Below are 22575 nucleotides of genomic sequence, written 5' to 3' on the forward strand. Positions count from 1 at the left end.
CATGTCGAGGTCGGGGAGCCGCGACCACCGCAGTCACTGGCCGGGGGTCCACCGCCGTCGCTAATGAATCGAGATGGGGCGTGAAAAACTGATCCCTACCACTACGGATTTTCTTTTATAGACGTCTGGACCTGGTCCGGCTCGGCCAGATTGCACTGTCTGGTCTGGGCTTTCTCTGGTTATTGGAAGCCCAGAGCTCCTAATATATATATATATATATATATATATATATATATATATATATATATATATATATATATATATATATATATATGCCATACAAATTTTTGTTTATCCAATAGGTCATGTATATGTAAATTTATGTGTTGGAGGAGAGAGGGTGGTCAAATTTATACTTACTCCATCCCAAAATAGTATTTGTTTTAGTGTGTTAATAGATTCATACAATATTTAATATATGTATCTAGCTTTATAGTCATCAATTTGAATAAAAAAAATAAGGGCCTAACGACTAGTATATTGAGACGGAGGGAGTATAATCGAGCTTCTCATATGCATTTGGCCTCTTAGGCATACATGGTCTATTAAATAGCTATACATTACTGCGCTACAGTATCGTGCGAAAGACATTCTTTTGGCTGCCCGGTTAGAGATAGCCTACCAATGCTTCATCGTATAGCAACCGATGATATCAATTTACGGCGCACACGCACCAGCCAATCGGTTCGTAGCGTCATGTAAACCTGTTGCCGCATTGTATGTAGAAAGGAAGAAAAAAAAACCAGTAATAAAGCACACAAGGCACAGAGTGTGCGAGGTAAATAAAAACGCGAGCTACATGAACCATGGTTCCAGCGGGGAGAGGACCAGGACCACGAGCAGGAGAGCGGCAACGGCCAACCTCGCCCCCGTCGAACTGCTGCTGGTGCTAGTAGTACAGGGGGGGACGGTGACCGTTGCCGCGTGTAGTCCTCCTCTCCCCTGCCCTTTCTTCCCGCGAGCGAAGAAGCAACAGTTGGCAGGTCGTAGGGCCGTAGGCGTCCCGCGCGACCTACCAACCGATTTGTTGGCAAGCGAGCTGCGTCCGGCCGGCTCGCCGTGCCGTCTTCCTGGGAATCTAAAAATCTTACCCTGTACAGTACAGTGGCGACGACAGCGGGCATGGTACCCCACTTGCTGCCCTAAACAAGCAAGGAGCCGCCATGGCGACTTCAGAAATAGAAAGAGGGCGCGCGCAGAGTATCTTATCTTGCATTGCACCCAAGCAGTGCTAGTGGCGACCTCCATCTTTTTACTCTTTTTTTTTCTTAAACTGGGATGCAATGGTAGGGGTAGGGGAGAGAGAGAGAGAGATCAGACGGGAGACGAGAGACTTTTCAAAGCTTAGCTTGCGCCTTGTAGTCTGTACTCTGTAGCTGTGCGTGCCCACACTACCATTTGCTCCCTCTCCTCGCTACCTATGTCCTCGTTCGCTGCCTGGCCGCGCCAGCGCCACCCCTCCTCCTCTAGCAGTCCTCTCTCTCCGCTCGTGTGCTGGTCCATCGCCTGCCTCCTCGGTTTGTCCTGAATCCTTGGACCGACGCACGCACACAAGCTCAGCTCAGCTCAGGTACCGCCGCTACCTTTCCCCGGCCCCCGCTTCAAATCTTTTCGCCCTTTCCCTGCACCGTCTGGGGCTCGATCAGCGTCAGTTACCACGACGACCGATCTTGCTCGCCAGCGAGAGCGACCCCTCCCCTCCCTACTTCCCATGCTGATCTCGGCGCGCTTCTCTTCCTCCTCCCCCAGAGCCGGGCACTGATTTCCCTTGGTACTTGCTCTTCCTACCCAATCATTTTTGCTTCCCTTTCTTCTTCTTCCTTGGTTCTGTTTTCTTGGGTCGCCACTCTCCTCTCTTTGCTTGGTTTCACGCTGCATGTTCTGTAGCAAGCATACCCGGCGCCTGTTTTTCTTTCCCCCATCCGGTTCATGTTCTTCAGCCCTTGTTTCCTTGCGCCCTTTGAGATTCCGCTCTTGCGGATTCTCCAACCTGTGTCTATATATGTCCCCTGCATGATTTCCTTGTCTGTTCCCACCACCTCGCCTAGCAAAGTAGCGATCATTTTAATAATAGCATTTCCACATCAAGCTCTCTAACCCGCCCGTCTCTTAACGAATCATTCGCCCGCAGGCTGCTGCTGCTGGATTCTTTGGTGTTCCATCAGGCCAAGGATCCCGCAAAGAGCTCCGGAGCCAAGCCTGCTGCAGCCGTCGCGTCGGGTGAGGCAGGCTTCAGCTTCAGTCTCCTACTCGACGAGGCAAGCGGATCGGAGCGGGCCTCCGCTCCGCCATGATGAGCTTCAAGGGCCACGAGGGGTTTGGCCAGGTGGCCGCCGCCGGTGCCGGGAGCCAGGCTGCCTCCCATGGTGGAGCAGGCCCGCTGCCATGGTGGGCGGGGCCCCAGCTGCTGTTCGGCGAGCCGGCGCCCCCGTCACCGGAGGAGACGCGCCGGGACGCCCAGTTCCAGGTCGTGCCGGGGGTTCAGGGCACGCCGGATCCAGCGCCGCCCAAGACAGGGACACCTGAGGTCCTCAAATTCTCTGTCTTTCAAGGTGACTCCTTGTTTATTTTTCTTCTTCTTCTTCTTCTGCTGCTGCTGCTGTTTGTCAAGTTATGGATTACTAGAAATGGTTGAATGCGAGTATTTAGCACGCTCATGTTGGATCTGTGCATGCTACCACTATGCCAACGAATATTCGCCTGATTGCAAGAGTTGCGGTGGTCTGGACTCGGAGAATAAGCTCCAGGAATCAATGCAGCCCTGCTGCTGTAGAAGTAGAACTTGATGGGTATTTTTCTTTCTATTCTGTTTCTCCCCCCTCCAAGAACTGCAGGCACTGTTTTTTTTTTAGGTCACGACGGCAGAATAGCATGCTATCTTCTCTCTGTTGCGTATGCATAACAAACATCTAGATGAATTTTAATCTAAAGCTTGTGTCGACGCAAGAAGCTGGCACGGAGTAGATGTACCTGTTTGCATAAACAAAGACAATGCTAGCTATATACATGGGGATGTCGCCTGTCATGCCAGAGGGTGCAATTAGTTGGATATGTCCGTCGTTCTGGGCCCATGCTCCGTAGTACCATTCTCCTCCCCAGTGCTGCCTCTCCTCTACTTTTGATGCCACCGCTGCCGGCTGTTCTATTATTGGCGCCTCCATTACGATCGCCTGCTGCTGTCACTCTCACTGCCGCAACACACTTTTCTTCTGATGAGCGAGAAGAAACCACACACTATTCTAAATACAAAGAAAATGCACATAAATATGAAGACTGCTGATGGCTACAGGCTTAACTGTGGGCAGTCTTGGAGATGGTTATCTCTTTCTAATCCAACCACAGGAGTTCATTATATGAAGGCTCATGGTGAAATTCAGTAGCCCCTTCAGATTCCATAAGTAAATGCATGTCTTTCCAATCCAACCACATGAGTCCATTATATAATTTCTAGCTTGCCATCTACTAGCTTTTTAAAACTAAAACTAGAAACTAGGATGTGTCAGCATTTTATTAAAACATAATATTTTATCTTTTTTTGTCTAATAGTCTATCATAGGGCCCAGTTCTAAATCAGTTGTGGTTTCTTGATCTGCGTCATTTGGAATATATGTGATGTTCTAGTGATTGGGAAAACCGGAAAAGTACACTGCATGAATGCCAAGTTTTAAGGTTAGGGTGACTGGCCACCGGACTTGAAAAGTAGGAGTCAAAAGAAATGGTACTTCTTCAGCTTTTCAGAGTTCGGAGGTACTCTTCGACGTCTTAAAAAATGCAACTCATGCTATCTATGATGGGAGTTGATAATATTTCAGTTTTGCTGTGATTGAGAGGATTCCCAATCGCTCATGAAGAATCTCTACACTGCCTAGTTTTCTGAAAATGGAAGACCTCTAACGGTTTTTCTGATCTTGTGATGTCCAGGGAATTTGGAGTCGGGTGGTAAAGGAGAGAAAACCCCAAAGAACTCTACCACTATTGCTCTTCAGTCACCGTTCCCAGAATACAATGGCCGTTTCGAGATTGGTCTTGGTCAATCTATGGTAATATAAGCTTATCCTTTTATACCTTCTATTCTGAAATTATTACAGTTTCAAAATCATTTCTTTGAATCCCTTCGGTGTTGATCTGCCAACTGATTTCTTTGCAAAAGGAAATAAAAAAAAATACTTGACCAAGTTTCTTTCCAGCTGGCCCCTTCCAATTATCCTTGTGCTGACCAGTGCTATGGCATGCTTGCGGCTTATGGAATGAGATCGATGGTATGGTCTGTTTGTTTTCAGAAAACAGTGTTCTACTTTGTTGCACCGTGTCCTTAAGTATTTGCGTGAACATAGTACTATTTCCTAGCAAGCTTTTGCACCAAGATTTTTTTCGCACCAAAATACTCAGATCACATGTATTCTTGCTACAATCATGCATGTAAACACAAAGATCACCTGATTAATATATATGCTCGAACTTTACCTTATACTATTATTATATAGCTTCATTGAATAAAAGAGCAAGTACAGGTTATGAAGCATGATACTGACAGCATCGCTGAAATTTCTAATAAACGCCAGAACTCTAATGGCCTTTTGTTTTTTCTTCCCCACATGTAACGTAGTCTGGTGGGAGAATGCTGTTGCCACTAAATGCGACAGCTGATGCACCCATCTATGTGAATCCGAAGCAGTACGAAGGCATCCTCCGCCGTCGCCGTGCTCGCGCCAAGGCGGAGAGCGAGAACAGGCTCGCCAAAGGCAGAAAGGTGAGGAGACTCTCTTCTTGTACCTCTGGGTGACCGGCGGCTTAACTTTTCCCTACTTTCATGGCACCCATTTGCGATGTGCTCGATCGCAAACTTTACTGTCACCATTTTGACCTGTGACCAGTGGTCGCTGTGCTGTTCATGCCGCAGCCCTATCTCCACGAGTCGCGCCACCTCCACGCGATGCGTCGGGTAAGAGGCACCGGCGGGCGCTTCGTCAACACGAAGAAAGAAGGGCGTGGCACGGGCGTTGCTTCGAACGGGGGCAGCAAGACGGCTGCAGCGGCACCGTCGCGCCTCGCCATGCCCCCTAGCTTCCAGAGTAGCGTCGCCAGCCTGTCTGGCTCCGACGTGTCAAACATGTACAGCGGCGGCTTGGAGCAGCACCTTCGGGCGCCGCACTTCTTCACCCCGCTGCCACCCATCATGGAGGACGGCGACCACGGTGGTCCCCCCACCCGCATCTCCTCCTCCTTCAAGTGGGCAGCCAGCGACGGCTGCTGCGAGCTCCTCAAGGCGTGAACCGACGAGGAGGAGGGGATGGCTACTCAGACGAACGGCCTTCTCGCCGATGGCTGGTCGTCTGTAGGCAAATCATTCTTGGCTGTTCCGCATTGGGGTGCAACCTCATCCACATCATCTACCTACCCAGTAGGCCAGTACCCCCTGTTCCCTGAACAGTGCTTGGGTTACAGGGGTCCTCCTGTGTGTGTGATGATGTGGTGTGCCTCCCCCACATGCATTTGCTGTAACATAATAGTGTACCCAAACCACTGCTTCGGACTATCATTGTCTGTCTCGGTATGGATTCTCTGTTGTCACAGTGTCTGAATAATTGAGGCGTCAGACTTCAAAGTTGCTCCGGTTCTTGGAGATGGGTATGTTTGAAGCTTGCTTGGAGGTCTGAAACTTTGTGCTTGGTCACTCAAGAATCAAGATGCTGAGTTATTGCATTCTGAACCTGTAATTTGGTGCCAGCATTCAGTTGTTGCAGTTGACGCATGGCTTGTATTTTAAGGTAGCATCATCTGTGCTCTGGTGACGAGGTGTTCGTTCTGATTATCTGAGTTTACTATACTGCTCCACCAGTGTGGCAGTGTCAATCATGCGCTGTCTTGGTTGGCGCATCTCTGAATTTTATGAACTGTCAAAAACTTCAGAGTTGCTACAGTTCTTGGGAGTCAATGTTCGGTTATTTCCGACAGGGGTTGGATGAGATTCAAATCGATTAGGCCTTGTTCGATTATTCCTATTACATATGGATTGGATGGTATTGGAAAAAATTGAGAAAAAGTTTGACTTACTTGGGATTTAAACCCACCCAATCTCACTCAATCCACATAGATTGAGAGCTAACCGAACAAGCCCTTAGAAGGATTTTGACTCGCCAGTGATTCAAATCCACTCAATCACCTCCAATTCACATGGACGATTGCTAATGTTAGGGGTCAGTTATCTTGATCGTCGTCGTTGTAATGTTAGGGATCACTACTAGGGTGTCAAGCGCCTCGACGCCCAACGTCGCTGGACCGCGGCTACGCAGTTCGTAGTCGCGCTCCAGACCTTCACCGTGAGGGATTCCTCACCGGTGGCTTGAGAGAGGCAAGGGAGAAGAGCAGTTTTGGATAATTGATCTTGCTTGATTATTTCCCAGCCTATTACACGGCATATATATAGCCTCTGGTTCAACCAACCTTTCCTATGATTAAGGCATATGAAAAGGAAACTAATCTTAACCAATCTCTCCTATTATTAAGGCATATGAAAAGGAAACTAATCTTAACCAATCCCTCCTATTATTAAGGCATGCAAGAGGAAAACTAATCCTTATCTTTCTAAACTTAGCCACTGATTGTGGCGCCTGCCTTGGCTGCGCGATCTGCAGCCCTCCTGGCGTCACGACGGCGCCTGTAAGTGCGGCCGTACATGACATCTCTCCCCCCCTCGACGATCAGCTCGTCCTCGAGCTGAAAATGGGGAAATTTGTCGCGGAAGTCGGCGACATCTTCCCATGTAGCATCAGTAGTGGCCTGCCCTTTCCAGCGGATGAGCACCTGCTGAAGACCCCTGGCCAACCTGTACCGAACAGCCTGCTCCGGTTCTGGGATCACCGCCCCATTGTGAGTGGGTGGAAGAGGAGGTGGTGTAGCTGGTGGGGCGCCGACGAACTTCTTGAGAAGGCCGACGTGGAAGACATCGTGCAACTTGGCACGCGGAGGTAGCGCTAGGCGAACTGCCACCGGATTGATGAGCTCTGTGACTTGATACGGCCCGACGAAGCGCGACTTCAGCTTGCCCTTGGGCGCGTGGGGAAGGGAGGAGGCTGCCCGATGACGCAGGCGCAGCAGCACCCAGTCGCCCACGGTATAGGAGACCGGTCGGTGCAGGCGGTCGTAGAACTTCTTCTGGACGGCCTGGGCTTGTTTCAGACGATAGTGAACATCCGCTAGGAGCTCCTCGCGTTCAGCCATTATCTTGGCTACCGCCGCCACCCGGGTATCGCCAGGCTCATAAGAACGGATGGAGGGAGGATCTCTGCCGTAAACCACCTTGAAAGGAGTGTCCCTGAGTGATGATTGGTACGCCGTGTTGTAGACGTACTCCGCCCACGGTAGCCAACGTAGCCACTGACGGGGCCGGTCCCCAGTGAAGCACCGGAGGTACATGACGATGACTTTGTTGGCCGCCTCCGTCTGGCCATTGGACTGCGGGTGGAAGGCGGACGTCATGTGCAGCTTGGTGCCTGTGAGGCGCATTAACTCCTTCCAGAACACCGAGGTGAACACGGAGTCCCGGTCCGACACCATGGACTGAGGAATCCCATGGAGGCGAACGATCTCGCCGAAGAATGCCTGGGCCACAGACTCAGCACTGTAGGGGTGAGCCAGAGGAAGAAAATGACAATATTTGCTGAACCTGTCGACCACGGTGAGGATCACTGATTTACCCCCAACGCGGGACAGCGCCTCGATGAAATCCAAGCCGATGTCGGACCACACAGCCTGGGGAACGGGCAGGGGCAGCAGCAGGCCCGCCGGGTGTAGGTGCTCAGACTTGTTGCGCTGGCACGTAGCGCAGGCGAGGACGAAGTCTTGGACCACACGGCGCATGGCGGGGAAGAAGAAATCGCGGCGGAGGCGATGGAGAGTGTGCTGCACCCCTTCATGACCGTCGTCGTGCGTAGCGGCCACCACTTCTAGCAGCAGCGGGGAGTCCGGCGGGATGTACAGCCGGTCTGCGTATGCCACCATGCCGTCGAGCAGCGACCATGGTGCGCCCCTTGTGTCAGCCGCAAGTTCATCCCGGATGGCGACCAGGGCCGGATCCTGAAGTTGAGCCTGACGGAGACGGTCGACGAAGTCGAAGCGGGGCGCGGACAGCACCAAGACCGAGCCTTCCGCGTCGGTGTCGCGCCGAGACAGCGCGTCGGCGACGGTGTTCGTGGCGCCCGGCTTGTACTCCACCGAGAAGTCGAAGCCGAGGAGCTTGCCCACCCAATGGTGCTGCGGGATTGTCGAAAGGCGCTGGTCGAGGAGGAACTTGAGGCTGTAGTGGTCGGTGCGGACGAGGAACGCGCGCCCCCACAGGTACGGCCGCCAGTGTCGCACGGCGTGCACCAGCCCGATGAGCTCCCGCTCATAAGCTGCCAGCGCGCGGTGACGGGGGGCGACTGGCCTGCTGAAGTAGGCGATCGGATGATGTTCTTGCAGTAAGACCGCCCCGAAGCCGTGTGTGGATGCGTCACACTCGACGATGAAGGCCTTGGTGAAATCCGGCAGCGCCAAAACCGGAGCCGAGGTCACGGCCATCTTGAGGTCCTGGAAGGCTGCCTGGGCCTCGTCGCTCCAGGAGAAGCCCTCCTTCTTCATCAGCGCGGTGAGGGGTGCTGCAATCTTGCCGTAGTCATGGACGAACTTGCGGTAGTACCCAGCGAGGCCCAAAAACCCACGCATCGCGCGCGCCGACCGAGGTGTCGGCCAGTCGTGAATGGCCTGCACCTTGGCCGAGTTCGGTGCGTTGCATAATCCGAACGGCATCACCAGGAACTCGTAGAAGCCGTCGTGGGTGCGGAACGCCGTCTTGTGCACGTCAGCCGGCCGCATCCGGACTTGGTGATAACCGGAGCGAAGGTCCAGCTTCGTGAAGAACTGCGCACCATGCAGCTCATCAAGGAGCTCGTCGACGATGGGGATGGGGAAGGCATCTTTGATGGTGAGGGCATTAAGGGCGCGGTAGTCCACGCAAAACCGCCAAGCCCCGTCGTGCTTCTTGACCAGCAGAACCGGTGAGGAGAACGCCGAGTCGCTGCGGCGTACGATGCCTTGGGTCAACATGGCGGCGCATTGCCGCTCCAACTCATCCTTGTGCGCCACCGGGTAGCGGTACGGCCGGACCGCCACAGGTGTAGAGCCTGGCTTGAGGACGATGGCGTGGTCCCGAGCTCGCTGTGGGGGCAGACCTGCCGGCTCAGCAAACACCCCGTCGAAGGAGTGCAAGAGCTCCTCAAGGAGGGCGCTCGGTGTCGTGGTAGCGGCGAGCAGGGGATGCTGACGGTCGGCGACGTCCGACCAGGAGACCTGGCGGCCTTGGTGCAGGAAGGAGACGGAGCGGTCGACGAAGTCCCACACCATGCGACCAAGGGTGACCATCCATTGAGTCCCCAGGACGAGGTCGTACCCTGCGAGCGGCATGACGAAGAGGTCGATGAAGAATGGCTCACCCTCGATGATGACCTGGGCGCGGCGAATGACTCCTGGGCAGGTGACGCGTTCACCGTTGGCCACAGTGGCCGTGAGGTGCGGCCGCGGCTGGATCGGCAGGCCGGTGCGGCGGGCGGCATCCTCCCCAATGAAGTTATGTGTGGAGCCGGTGTCCAGGAGCGCGAGGAGGGTGGTGGCGCCTAGGGTGGCCCGCACCTGCATGGAATTGCAGATGGGCATGCCAGTGACTGCCCTAAGGGAGAAGACAGGGGCGTCGTCCTGCGGGTCGTCCCCTGCGAGTTCCTCGGCAGCGGTCGTGAGCTCGACGCCATGGAGGTAGAAGATGCGGCGGCAGACACGGTTGTGGCCGCGGTTGTACGGCTCATTGCAGTTGAAGCAGAGGCCGAGGCGGCGTCGTTCCGCCTGTTCCTCCGGTGACAGCCGCTTCAAGGGCGGACCCTTTGGTCGTGGCTGGGGCGCGCCCGCGGGTGGTGCAGGGAGGGCGAGCAGCGGCTGCTTTGGGCGCCGACGCTGGGGGAAGGGCGCGAGGGGCTCCCCTGGCGGCCGGTGGCGGTGCCCGTGCCAACTCCAGCTGCTCGGCCTGACGGGCGAGACTCATGGCCCCATCAAGTGTCTCCGGGTTGTGGATGCGAACGACGTGGCTCAATGGGGGAAGGAGACCGCCTGTGTAGAGTTGGACACGCTGGCCCTCCGTGAGGCGACCCGCGCGCGGCAGCAGGGCCTGGAACCGGTTGGAGTATTCCTCCACGGTCCCGGTGCGGCGACACTCCGCCAACTCGAACAGGGGCGCTGAGCGGAGTGGTGGCCCGAAGCGAAGATTGAGGAGGTCCTTGAACCGCCCCCAGGATGGTGTGCCCTCGTCGTCCTGCAGCTGGATGAACCACAGCTGCGCGACGTCCTCCAGATTATAAGAGGCCATCCACACGCGTTCCTCCGCCATGGTGCGCTGTTGGCGAAAATAGGATTCACATTTGTTGATGAAGAGCATCGGGTCGGTGGTGCCATCGAACCGGGGAAAGTCGAGCTTCTGGAACCTGGGGGGCCGATCCACACGGGGGGGATCCTCGCGCTCGCCGCCGCCGTCGGTGGACGACGAGGACGACTTGTCCTTCATGGTGGCTTTCACGGTAGCCAACTCGGTTTGGAAAGACTGCATCAGCTCCATGAGGTCCTTGATGGTGGGCTCAGCCATGGTGATGGAGTGGTCGGTGGAGGCAGTGGGCGTGGAAGGGGATGGTGGAGGGCAAGAGCGGGTGGGTGAGGATCGACGTGGCTCTGATACCAGGTTGTCAAGCGCCTCGACGCCCAACGTCGCTGGACCGCGGCTACGCAGTTCGTAGTCGCGCTCCAGACCTTCACCGTGAGGGATTCCTCACCGGTGGCTTGAGAGAGGCAAGGGAGAAGAGCAGTTTTAGATAATTGATCTTGCTTGATTATTTCCCAGCCTATTACACGGCATATATATAGTCTCTGGTTCAACCAACCTTTCCTATGATTAAGGCATATGAAAAGGAAACTAATCTTAACCAATCTCTCCTATTATTAAGGCATATGAAAAGGAAACTAATCTTAACCAATCCCTCCTATTATTAAGGCATGCAAGAGAGAAACTAATCCTTATCTTTCTAAACTTAGCCACTGATTGTGGCGCCTGCCTTGGCTGCGCGATCTGCAGCCCTCCTGGCGTCACGACGACGCCTGTAAGTGCGGCCGTACATGACATAGGGCTTGTCGATTGCGTAGAGATTTAATTCAACTCAATCACCTTCGATCTAGACCGAACCTAACATGGTCTTTCCAGTACGTGAACGTCACATTCCAAAGTCCATGAAAAATCATAAAATGAAAACATTCGATTAAAACATGCCAACAACCTGAACCACCCGCAGGAACGTTGTAGACAGTTATATAGTCCAAACAAGCTTTGCCCCGGGGCTCAAAAAGTCAAATCTGACCATAGAACAGGTGAAGTTGCCAAAGGAAAACAGGTGTGGCAATAAACCCAAGAACATTAGACAATAAGTACAACTGAAAGTTTCAGAGGCACAGCTAATTCAAACAAGGTTTGCTCTCATGCTCACAAAAAACAAGGTGAGTTTTGTCGTCACGATGATCGGACAAGACCAAATGAATAGCAATTGGATGGAGCGATTGGCAAATATCACTCACCACTGCCGCTAGCCATCGTTGCACTTCGATATAAGCAGAAGCCCTATTTTAAGTCGTCAACTAGTCGTCGACTAGTCAGCGACTAGTCGTCCAGTCGGTCCTAGAAGCTCGACTTGTGGAGCCGGCTCGACTTTTCTGGCAAGTCGTACGACTTGTCAACGACTGAAAATTCTCAGTCGACTAGTCGTCGACTAGTCAGCGACTAGTCATCCAGTCGGTCTTGGAAGCTCGACTTAGGGAGCCGGCTCGACTTTTCTGGCAAGTCGTACGACTTGTCAACGACTGGAAATTCTCAGTCGACTAGTCGTCGACTTGGTCTGGCAAGTCAGGCGACTTGTGCCCCAGTTCAGTCCAAACAGCCCAAAGGCCTATTACACAACATATTTTCTTGATTTGGGAGAAAATGCAATGGATGATTTTGATTTGGGAGATATTTAGGATATCTGCTATCTAGTATCTATCTAGCAGCAGCAGCTTAGCTATCTAATGTAGCTTATTTTTTTTAAGTTTGAACTATATTTTATTCCTATTTGTTTTTCAATTTGAACTATATGGTTGTTATTACTTATCACTTATGTGGCTGATTTGGTTCAGTTTGAGACTTCAAATTAGGGGTGGTTGTTCGGGTTACCCGAAAATTTCGGGTCGGGTATTTCGGGTATTTTAAATTTCGGGTTTTAAGAATCGATACCCGAAATTACAACGAGTTTTACAATACCCGAAAATTCGGGTACACAGAATTTCGGGTTCGGGCTATGTTTTCTGGTCGCTCGACCAGCTAGTCGAACTGGGGGACCGACCAGCGACTAATCTCGATTAGTCGTCGACTAGGTCCGACTAATCGAGCTCTGGTCGACCTGGTCGTTTACTGGTCGTCCTGTTCATCCAGGAGACCAGGACCTATGTATATACTATATAATATATACTATTATACTATATAATAAATAATTATATAACTATATAGTATATATGAACTTCATATACTATATTATGAAGTACAAGAATAAATATTCAGAAGTCCAGTCCAGATTACAGAATGACACAACACATACAAGGATGAATGATTGAAGGATGAAGGATGAAGATTGAAGAACAGAACTACACAAAAGAATACCTCCAGAAGATGAACTCATGCCAACGAAAAAATCTGGATTTCTGGAGTCCGTCGGTGAAGTCCGGAACTGGAAGTTGGAAGAACTGGATTCGCACGTGCTGGAACTCGGGATTGGATTCACGCGTGCTGGAACTTGGAAATCTAGAGTGGACTTTGGAAGCCTGGATTCCAGAACAAGAACTCAAGAAGAGCCGCCGAGCAGGTAGGGAATTAGGGAAATAAAGAGAAGACAGAAGTGGTGGCTTGCGTTCGGTGTTCCATCTTCAGTAGAGGTGGCTGGCGTTTCAACTGCCAGTAGTCGGGCCGCCCGCCAAAAAAGCCCACGAAGCCAGGAAATCAAAAAATCTAGGTCCTAAATCTAGTCGCCCAGAACTGGCTAATCGAGCGACTAATCGGCCCTAATCGTCGACTAGTCGGACGACCATGGCGATTAGGTACTCTAGTCGAGTCGGCTGTCTAATCGAGCTCTGCTAACCGACTAGCCCGACTAATCGCGACTAATCGCGATTAGTCAGACGACTTGAAAACACAGGGTTCGGGTATTCCCGAACTACCCGAACTATTGTGTTGGCTTCATAAAAACACATACACCCTATTAAATTAGAATAAAAATATAGTTTGAATAATGATATACATGTACATATAAAACACAAGCAATCTATAATCACAAGTTATGCACACTTACACATAATTATAAATGTACAAATTAATAATTAAGCATGACATGAGTACATGGCACATGAAAGTTCGGGTAATTCGGGTACCCGATTGTGATACCCGAATTACCCAAAATAAAATCGGGTTTTGCAAGTTGCTACCCGAAATTCCCGAACAAAATTCGGGTTTCGGGTTACAGGTTTTTTGACCCGCCCTACTTCAAATGAGGTAAGACTTGCTGTTTATTTCAGTTTCGTTCAATTTCAGACTTCAAATGAGGTAAAACATGCTCTTTCTTCATATGTAAATGCTATATTGTCTATATGAAGCCATTATATAGGAAAAATAACCACTATATTAGCAAGTCGACGACTAGTCAACTGACTTATCGACTAGTTACCAAGTCGGTACCTTGTCGACTCAACTTATCGACCAAATCGGTACCTTGTCGACTCGACTTATCGACTTGAAAACCTTTAGCAGAAGATTAGTTTCAGCGTCGATGTAATTTAGGGCATTCGATGTATGTAGATTAGCTAGAGTTCAAAGTCATCTGGCAAAAGTGGACAATTTTGGTTTTCAATCAATAGAATCACATGTTTCATGTAAAGAGAAAAGGACAGAAATCTATCCCCTTCACAAAATGTTAATTGATGCTCTCCTAAGGTACAAACGGAATTCATATCCTCAAATCCCTCACAAAAAATTGAAGACGCCGCTGCCTTTTTTCGCCCAATCAGGCTGCAGGATCTCTGCTCTCCTCCGCAACTGCCGCCTCAGCCACCTGCTTATTCTGGCCTAAGTCTGACGGACGCGGCGCTGCCTCGGCCGCCGCCGCCTCCTTCTGGCCTTCCTCCGACGCCGCGGAGTCGGAGGCGGCTTCTTGGGCCTGAAAGGCCTCGAGGTCCGCAGCCATGGCGCGCTCGGCCCGGAGGATAGGCTCGTAGTAGGCGGCGTGCGCGTCCATGCACTTCCGCAGCGCGGCCGTGACGTCTTGGCACCGCTCCACGACGTCAATGCTGGCATCCGCGGCATCCGTCTCCTCCACGCACTTCTCCCACGCGACGAACTCGTCCTTGCAGCCGCCGCCCTTCATGAAGAGACAGAACCCGCACTCCCCTTGCTCCTCCTCCTCCTCCTCCCCCTCCCCTGCTCCGCTGGCCACCGCGGAGGCATCGATGACCACCGTCTCAGCGGCCTCTTCCGCGCCGCCTCCAACAGAAGGAGCCGCCGCCGCATCGTCTGCGCCGCCGCCAGCTGCGGCGGTCGCGGCGTCGGAGGCGGAGTGCTGGTGATCTTCTTTGGCTGGTGTAGCGGTGGCCTCCGGGGAAGGAGGATCAGGACGGGAGGCGGCTGTGTCTAGGGAAAGCGAGGGAGAAGGAGAAGCGGCGGTTCCCATTGAGCTAGGGTTCGGGGGCTAGCAGATCGCGGCGGCTGCGAGACTGTGATAGGGCGACGAACAAAAGCTAGTTATGATCTGTAACGACTAATGAGTCCGTCGATAGGGGTGGGCCTAAACGTGTACAATACCCCATCTATTGAAGAAACAAAGCCCAGGCCAGCCTAGCCCATATCCATTTTGTAAAGGTCATTACGTTCTCATGGAATGGAAATGTTAAGGGGCGATTGGTTCATTCTGTGCCTGTGTTTGGTTAAATTGGTTTGTGTAGAGAACTACGTTTTCGTTATCATAGATTATTAGATCCGCTCTCACCCCTTTATCATAGATTATTAGATCCGCTCTCACCCCTTTCGTCAGTAGATTAGACGCGAAAACATGTAAAAGATATGTCTCTCTACCCAAAAGCACGATAGAGAGCACATGAGACACAGGATGTAGGGTTAGGCCTCTGGCCTCTTTCTCCTCTGTGTATTATGCGGGTGTTTGCAGATTCCTTATATAAAGATGTGAGACCTCTCAGAGATAATTCGGTATTTGCCCACATAACCCTAATTAGAGTTTCTTAACACTCCCCCTTGAACGAATACCGCGACCAACACATGCCTCGTTAAAACTCTCAAAAACCCAGAGGAAAAATATGGAGAAAGAGCGCATGGTGACACATATTGCATTTGCACTTTGTTGCCTCGTTAAAAAACCTCATGTAAGAAACTCCAGGAAAACAAAAGAGTACAACACCTATCATCGGGATAGATTTCGATCCTCTGTGATCTAGATTCTATCGAATCTTCTACAATGGCTAACTTTAGAAATGTGCTCCCCTGATCCTTGCAAAACTCTCTCAGTATGGCAAAATACCTTCTTCTAGAAGTATACACAATTATGCACATAGAGATTTAGCAAACAGATTGCATACTGTTACAGGGATTATATCATAAACTTCACCTCTACTCACTTCTAGGATATACGAGGTAAGTGCACGTATCAACATAAATAAGCCAATTTGACTAGTGGTGTTCGGTCGGCTGAATCTACATATTTGATAGAAACTTTCATAAAGGTTTACATATTGGTCATCAAATTGATGCCTTTAAGGTATAGAATATGGCATTTAGTGTCCCACGATTGTGATCAATATAAGCATTCGCTCCCCCTGACGATGACATATGTTAAAGTCGTTATCACTCATAACTCAAGCATATTCTTCAAGATATATGTCTCATTGTTCATCTGGAATAACGAGAATGGATCAGGGTGAGGTGCTATCATTTTCTATCTTACACCACAATTTATACATAGTTGTGCAAAGCAAGTAACATGTATTTCTATAGAACTTTGGGGATAATATAGTTACAATAGTACACGCTTCAGATATGATTCATCGATCTAGGCGTTCGTTCATTGCAACTTCTATGATGGTGTGACAAAAGTCCATCAAAGATCGTACTCCATCAGAGATTCTTCATCGATAAGATACATCATTATATTTTGTTATTGAAGCAATGGTTTCTACTAATTTTAACCCCATATTCACCTTTTCTATCCCCATATTGTTGTAACATCCCAATTTTCAGCTATGGAATAAAACTTGTTCAGAATTATTGATAGCTATGATATCCTAATCCAAACTATGCAAACCAATGCCTCTATGGGTTATTTCTCGATATTCTTCTAAATTATAGGCTAAGCTTGCCTTTCACCGTGGTAAATTCTTGAAAACGTCTAATGCCCGCCCACAATAGACAGAGGGAGCCCACAACCACCTGTGGCAAAACACATGCGTAAATAAATCGTAAGCCTGCCTCTAGCTGCCTTGGCATTTGTGCGTCCTGACAAGCCCCACCTACACCCTCTGCCCTGAGACAGCCTTGTCATGCACGCCAAACTGCTATATTAAAGGGGCCTGGTTGTAGACCTTGAAGTGATACCTCAGTGCAGAAAGTCACTCCGACAAGACCTCGTGCACCCGCCTGAACACACGTCAGTCACTTGTCGCAATCACAACTAAATGAATGCCCCACCATGAGCCAAGTTACCCTGCCAACCTCGGGATGTTGCGACTGCACTGTGGCAACATCACCAATCATAGTACGCCGGTCGAGACTCCCTCCATTATAAACTATCGTTCCTCCGCATATAAATACCGATGCCCTTGCCGCGGAACCTCACAGTCCAGCCACCATCTCATTGTCACCCTCACATACGAACAACGCGTGCCTTACTCTTCAAACCAGAGGACAAGCTCTCACCGTCGATTTGAGCCATAGGTGAGCATGCCATGATCTTCGACCTCTTCCTCCCCTGAAGTCATTCTTAAACTATAAAAGTTATGACCTTAGCATCAATTATAGCAGCTTTTTCCATGGCCATCATTTGCCCATTGAAAATATGCAAGGAAAACCTCGCTTAAACAATTGTCATATAATAAGCATAACCAAGTTTCTAGAAGCTTCTACAATATTCATGATAAACCTTAATCATAAGCAAGACAACTTTCTAGGAACAACCATGGATAACCATGATGTACATAGCCTTCTAGAATTCCCTACACTAATCATGGTAAGTCACGAAGCCTAGATATTTTTGGACCTCTCTAGAACTATGGTGATGTGTCATGGTGAAGTGTTCCCCCCATGAAAGGTGGAGGTGACACATGCATGGTGAAGTGTTCCCCCATTAAAGTGGCAAATGACACATGCATGGTGAAGTGTTCCCCCCATGAAAGGTGGTGAAAGGGAATTAGGCTTACACCTATTTTTTATACTAATTTTGGTGGTTGAATTGCCCAACACAAATAATTGGACTAACTAGTTTGCCCAAGTTTATAAGTTCTACAGGTACAAAGGTTCACCATAAGCCAATAAAAAGACCAAGAGAAAGGGTTCAAACAAAGGAGCAAGGGCCAACCGAAGGCACCCTGGTCTGGTGCACCGGTCTGTCCGGTGCACCACCGGACAGTGTCCGGTGCACCAGGGAAGACCGACTTCAAACTCTTCACCTTCGGGAATTCTCGGAGCCGGCGCGCTATAATTCACCGGACTGTCCGGTGTACACCGGACAGTGTCTGGTGCTCCAAGAGGACGCGGCTCTGAACTCGCCAGTCTCGGGAATTCGCTTCGGCTGCTTCGCTATAATTCACCGGACATGTCTGGTGTACACCGGACTGTCCGGTGTAACGGAGGACCAACGTCTACTTCGGCGCCAACGGTCACCTACAGGCGCATTAAATGCGCGCCAGAGCACGCAGAAGTCAGGCTCGCGCGTGCTGGCGCACCGGACACTCTACAGTGCATGTCCGGTGCGCCACCGGACATCCCAGCGGGCCCAGCAGTCAGAGCTCCAACGGTCAGAACCCTAACGGTCGGGTGACGTGGCTGGCGCACCGGACTGTCCGGTGCACCATGCGACAGATAGCCTTCACCAACGGCTAGATTTTGGTTGGTGGCTATAAATACCACCCCAACCGCCCACTTCAAGGTGTGGGAGCCCAAGCAACATTCCAAGTCATCTAGTTGACATACTCAAGCCCTTCCAACCACATATATTCATTGATCCATCCTATACACAAGATTTAGTCCACTACAATCAACACAAGTGCCACAAAGAGAGAGCAAGCATTTGAGAGCTACTCAATTGAGTTTAGTCCTAGCGCCTTGTGAGATTCATTGAGAGATAGTGTGTGCTACATCTTTGTGTTCATTTGTGCGTGGAGTATTGACTCCCATCGAACTTCCTCCAAAGTTTTGGAGGCGTGTAAAAGCTAGCAAGAGACACCAAAGAGTGTGGTGGTCCTTGTGGGATCGAGAGTGATCCTTGAGAAGAAGAAGAGCTCGCCGATCCTTGTGTGATTGGTGGAGAGAGGGAAAGGGTTGAAAAAGACCCGTCCTTAAGTGGACTCCTCAACGGGGACTAGGCCTTCGAGGGCCGAACCTCGGTAAAACAAATCACCCGTGTCCATTGTGTTTATTGCTTGTGATTTGTTTGCTTTCCTTTGCTCTAAGTTTTCTTGCACCATTATTTGCTAATATCATTTGGTGTTGCTTCAAGTTCAATTCTCATTTAGTGAAGCAACACGTTGCAAGAAAGAACTTGTCCTAGTGCTCTTCTCATCTAAGGCTTCTTGCTTTGTTATTCTATAACTTATTAGTTGTATTGATTTATCACTCCCGCATTATTTAGCAATACTCTTTTCAAGCAAGAACTTAGTTTGTATACTCCTATATTTGTATATCTTGTTCTAACCACTAATCAAGGGATCTAGTTGGGGGATAAAGTTTTAATTTTCAGGTTTCGCCTATTCACCCCCCCTCTAGGCGACTTTCAATTGGTATCAGAGCCAGGCACTTCATCTTGAGTCTAACAACTCGAAGTGATGGCTCGTAGAAGATTCCAAAAGAACAAGAAGACCCAGGAGAACAAGGAGGTAACTCTTGAGATATTACTTTCCAATTGTTCTAATTATGATTCATGGTCTACTAGAGTGATAAATGCTTTTAGAGCGGTAGACCCCCAATTAGAACAAATTTTAGACAAGAGTATTATTCCTCCTAACTATGCTAGGGAAAATGCCTTCGAAGAAAATTTAAGATGTATACGCTTAAACTATCTAGCTTATGACATCTTAAGTAAATCCCTTAGCAAAGAAGATTATCATGCCTTCATAATAAAACATGACAAACCCATTTGTGATATGCATGATATTTGGACTAGAATTAAAAGCAAATTTAATAAGTCCAAACATGATAGTTCATTTTGTGCTTCTACTTCCTTTGGTATTTGTGATACTAACCCTTGCAAGGAAGAAGAAAATGAACGGTGGAGACCAAACGATGAGTCCACCTCTCCAAAAGGTTTGTCTTCCCATTTCGATTCCCACATATGTTGTGTGGCTAATGCAAATGATAGCGGAAGCACAAATGAGGATGAGGAGGAAGAAAGAAGCTTTGTGCAACTCTACGCTCGCCTAAGCCAAGAAGATAAGGCGGTCATGCTCAAGCTTCTAGAAAGAGCGAGAGAGCAAGGCGAAGCTCGTCAAAGGATAGTGATAGTCGCCTAGAGGGGGGTGAATAGGGCGAAACTGAAATTCTCAAAAATAATCACAACTACAAGCCGGGTTAGCGTTAGAAATATAAACGAGTCCACGAGAGAGGGCGCAAAACAAATCGCAAGCGAATAAGGAGTGTGACACGTGGATTTGTTTTACCGAGGTTCGGTTCTCGCAAACCTACTCCCTATTGAGGTGGTCACAAAGATCGGGTCTCTTTCAACCCTTTCCCTCTCTCAAACGGCCCCTCGGACCGAGTGAGCTTTTTCTTCTCAATCAAACGGGAACAAACTTCCCCGCAAGGACCACCACACAATTGGTGTCTCTTGCCTTGGTTACAATTGAGTTGATCGCAAGAAAGAATGAGGAAGAAAGCACGATTGCAAAAGCCAAGCGACAAGAGCGACAAATAACACACGGATCACTATCTCTCTCAAGTCACTAATCACTAATGATCTCTTTTCTCGATTATGAAACTTGGAGAGATGGAGGCTTTAAATGTGTCTTGGAATGGATTGCTAGCTCTTGTATTGAATGTTGAAGGTTGGAATGCTTGGATGTCGAGAATGGAGGTGGTTGGGGTTATATTTATAGCCACCAACCACTTCCTAGCCGTTACTCCATTCTGCTGAGCGCGGACGGTCCGCCCGCCAGGTCTGGACGGTCTGCCCCTGTAGATCAACGGCTGAAAATGCAACGGTCAGCAGTAACGGCTATATCAACGGCTATATTGCATTTAATACGCCGTCAGATGTCAGACAGACCCAGTCGCGGACGGTCCGGTCGTGCACTCCGGACGGTCCGCGAGGCCGCTATAATTCATTCTTCCGAACCCGTCACCTTCGTGTTTTTCGGATCCTTGCCTACCGGACGGTCCGCGCCTGAGGCCGGACGGTCCGAGCGAGGTCTCAGACGGTCCGCGCTTATCCTCCGGACGGTCCATAGGCAGACTCGGATTTTTGCATTGGTTCTGTCCGAGTGTCATCCTGGTGTTGCGGACGGTCCGCCGCAAGGGCCCAGACGGTCCGCGCTTGGCCTGTTTTTCCAAAAAGCTTCTCCTGTCCAGAATAATCTACGGTATTCCGGACAGTCGATTTAGTATAGTTGTAGATAACCTTTGACACCTGTAGAACATATAATCTAGAGCAAACTAGTTAGTCCAATTATTTGTGTTGGGCAATTCAACCACCAAAATTAATTAGGAACTAGGTGTAAGCCTAATTCCCTTTCAATCTCCCCCTTTTTGGTGATTGATGCCAACACAAACCAAAGCAAGTATAAAAGTGTATAATTGAACTAGTTTGCATAATTGTAGGTGCAAAGGTTACTTAGAATTGCGCCAATAAGAATTCTTGCATGGATTGTTTCTTTATTTTTAACATTTTGGACCACGCATGCACCACACGTTTTGTTTTTGCAAATTCTTTTGTAAATCCTTTTCAAAGTCTTTTTGCAATTAGTCAAAGATAGATGAATAAGATTTCGAGAAGGATTTTCAGGATTTGAAATTCTCCCCCTGTTTCAAATGCTTTTCCTTTGACTTAAACAACACTCCCCCTAAATGAAGTCCTCCTCTTAGTGTTCAAGAGGGTTTTGATATATTAGTTTCGAAATGCTACTTTCTCCCCCTTTTGAACACAATAAGATACCAATTTTGAAATACCAATTGAAAATTTCTATTTTAAAATTAGGTGGTGGTGCGGTCCTTTTGCTTTGGGCTAATACTTTCTCCCCCTTTGGCATGAATTGTCAAAAACGGAGTCATTAGAGCCTTTGAATTACTCTCTCCCTCTTTGGTCATAAATAAATGAGTGAAGATTATACCAAAGACGGAGTGTTGCGCGGAGTGATGGCGAAGGATGAGTTACGGAGTGGAAGCCTTTGTCTTCGCCGAAGACTCCAATTCCCTTTCAATACACCTATGACTTGTTTTTGAGATAAACTTGAAAACACATTAGTCATAGCATATGAAAGAGGCATGATCAAAGGTATATAGATGAGCTTATGTGTGCAAATCAACAAAAAAAGTTCCTAGAATCAAGAATATTTAGCTCATGCCTAAGTTTGTTAAAGGTTTGTTCATCAAGAGGCTTGGTAAAGATATCGGCTAATTGATCTTTAGTGTTAATATATGAAATCTCGATATCCCCCTTTTGTTGGTGATCCCTAAGAAAGTGATACCGAATGGCTATGTGTTTAGTGCGGCTATGTTCGACGGGATTATCCGCCATTTTGATTGCACTCTCATTATCACATAGTAAAGGGACTTTGGTTAATTTGTAACTGTAGTCCCGCAGGGTTTGCCTCATCCAAAGCAATTGCGCACAACAATGTCCTGCGGCAATGTACTCGGCTTCGGCGGTAGAAAGAGCTACCGAATTTTGTTTCTTTGAAGCCCAAGACACCAAGGATCTTCCCAAGAACTGGCAAGTCCCCGATGTGCTCTTTCTGTTGATTTTACACCCCGCCCAATCGGCATCCGAATAACCAAACAAATCAAATGTGGATCCCCTAGGATACCAAAGCCCAAACTTAGGAGTATAAGCCAAATATCTCAAGATTCGTTTTACGGCCGTAAGGTGAGCTTCCTTAGGGTCGGCTTGGAATCTTGCACACATGCATACGGAAAGCATAATATCCGGTCGAGATGCACATAAGTAAAGTAAAGAGCCTATCATCGACCGGTATACCTTTTGATCAACGAATTTACCTCCCGTG

At 49.2% G+C, this 22575-nt stretch overlaps 2 protein-coding genes across 5 annotated transcripts; one reads left to right on the top strand and one right to left on the bottom strand.

The window, feature by feature from the left end:
- The first annotated feature begins 1204 nt into the window (after positions 1–1204).
- Positions 1205–5702, top strand: LOC100283565 (nuclear transcription factor Y subunit A-10). Of its 4 annotated transcripts, none has more exons than NM_001156465.2 (6): positions 1404–1570; positions 2132–2552; positions 3922–4040; positions 4188–4259; positions 4607–4750; positions 4901–5702. In NM_001156465.2, the coding sequence occupies exons 2-6, from the start codon at positions 2291–2293 to the stop codon at positions 5270–5272; spliced, it is 969 nt and encodes a 322-aa protein (NP_001149937.2). In that variant the 5' UTR covers positions 1404–1570; positions 2132–2290; the 3' UTR covers positions 5273–5702. The 4 variants fall into 4 exon arrangements, with proteins under 4 accessions (XP_020407730.1, NP_001149937.2, NP_001389466.1 ...); NM_001402536.1 differs by lacking the exon at positions 1404–1570 and adding an exon at positions 1644–1771; XM_020552141.2 differs by lacking the exon at positions 4188–4259 and having other exon boundaries at positions 1205–1771; positions 4901–5631.
- An 8272-nt stretch (positions 5703–13974) lies between these two features.
- On the bottom strand, positions 13975–14920 carry LOC100277525 (uncharacterized). The gene has a single exon (NM_001374012.1). It carries the CDS (start codon positions 14808–14810, stop codon positions 14148–14150), a length of 663 nt encoding a protein of 220 aa, NP_001360941.1. The 5' UTR covers positions 14811–14920; the 3' UTR covers positions 13975–14147.
- Positions 14921–22575: the final 7655 nt, after the last annotated feature.

This window comes from Zea mays, chromosome 1 (genome assembly GCF_902167145.1).
Source record: "Zea mays cultivar B73 chromosome 1, Zm-B73-REFERENCE-NAM-5.0, whole genome shotgun sequence".
Lineage (NCBI taxonomy): Eukaryota > Viridiplantae > Streptophyta > Magnoliopsida > Poales > Poaceae > Zea > Zea mays.

Excerpts from the sequence above, each read along its gene's own strand:
- LOC100283565 (NM_001156465.2), top strand. The coding sequence starts at position 2,291 with ATGATGAGCTTCAAGGGCCACGAGGGGTTTGGCCAGGTGGCCGCCGCC. Across the intron at positions 2,553-3,921 it reads CAAATTCTCTGTCTTTCAAG|GGAATTTGGAGTCGGGTGGT; the intron begins GTGACTCCTTGT and ends TGTGATGTCCAG. Across the intron at positions 4,041-4,187 it reads TTGGTCTTGGTCAATCTATG|CTGGCCCCTTCCAATTATCC; the intron begins GTAATATAAGCT and ends GTTTCTTTCCAG.
- LOC100277525 (NM_001374012.1), bottom strand. The coding sequence starts at position 14,810 with ATGGGAACCGCCGCTTCTCCTTCTCCCTCGCTTTCCCTAGACACAGCC.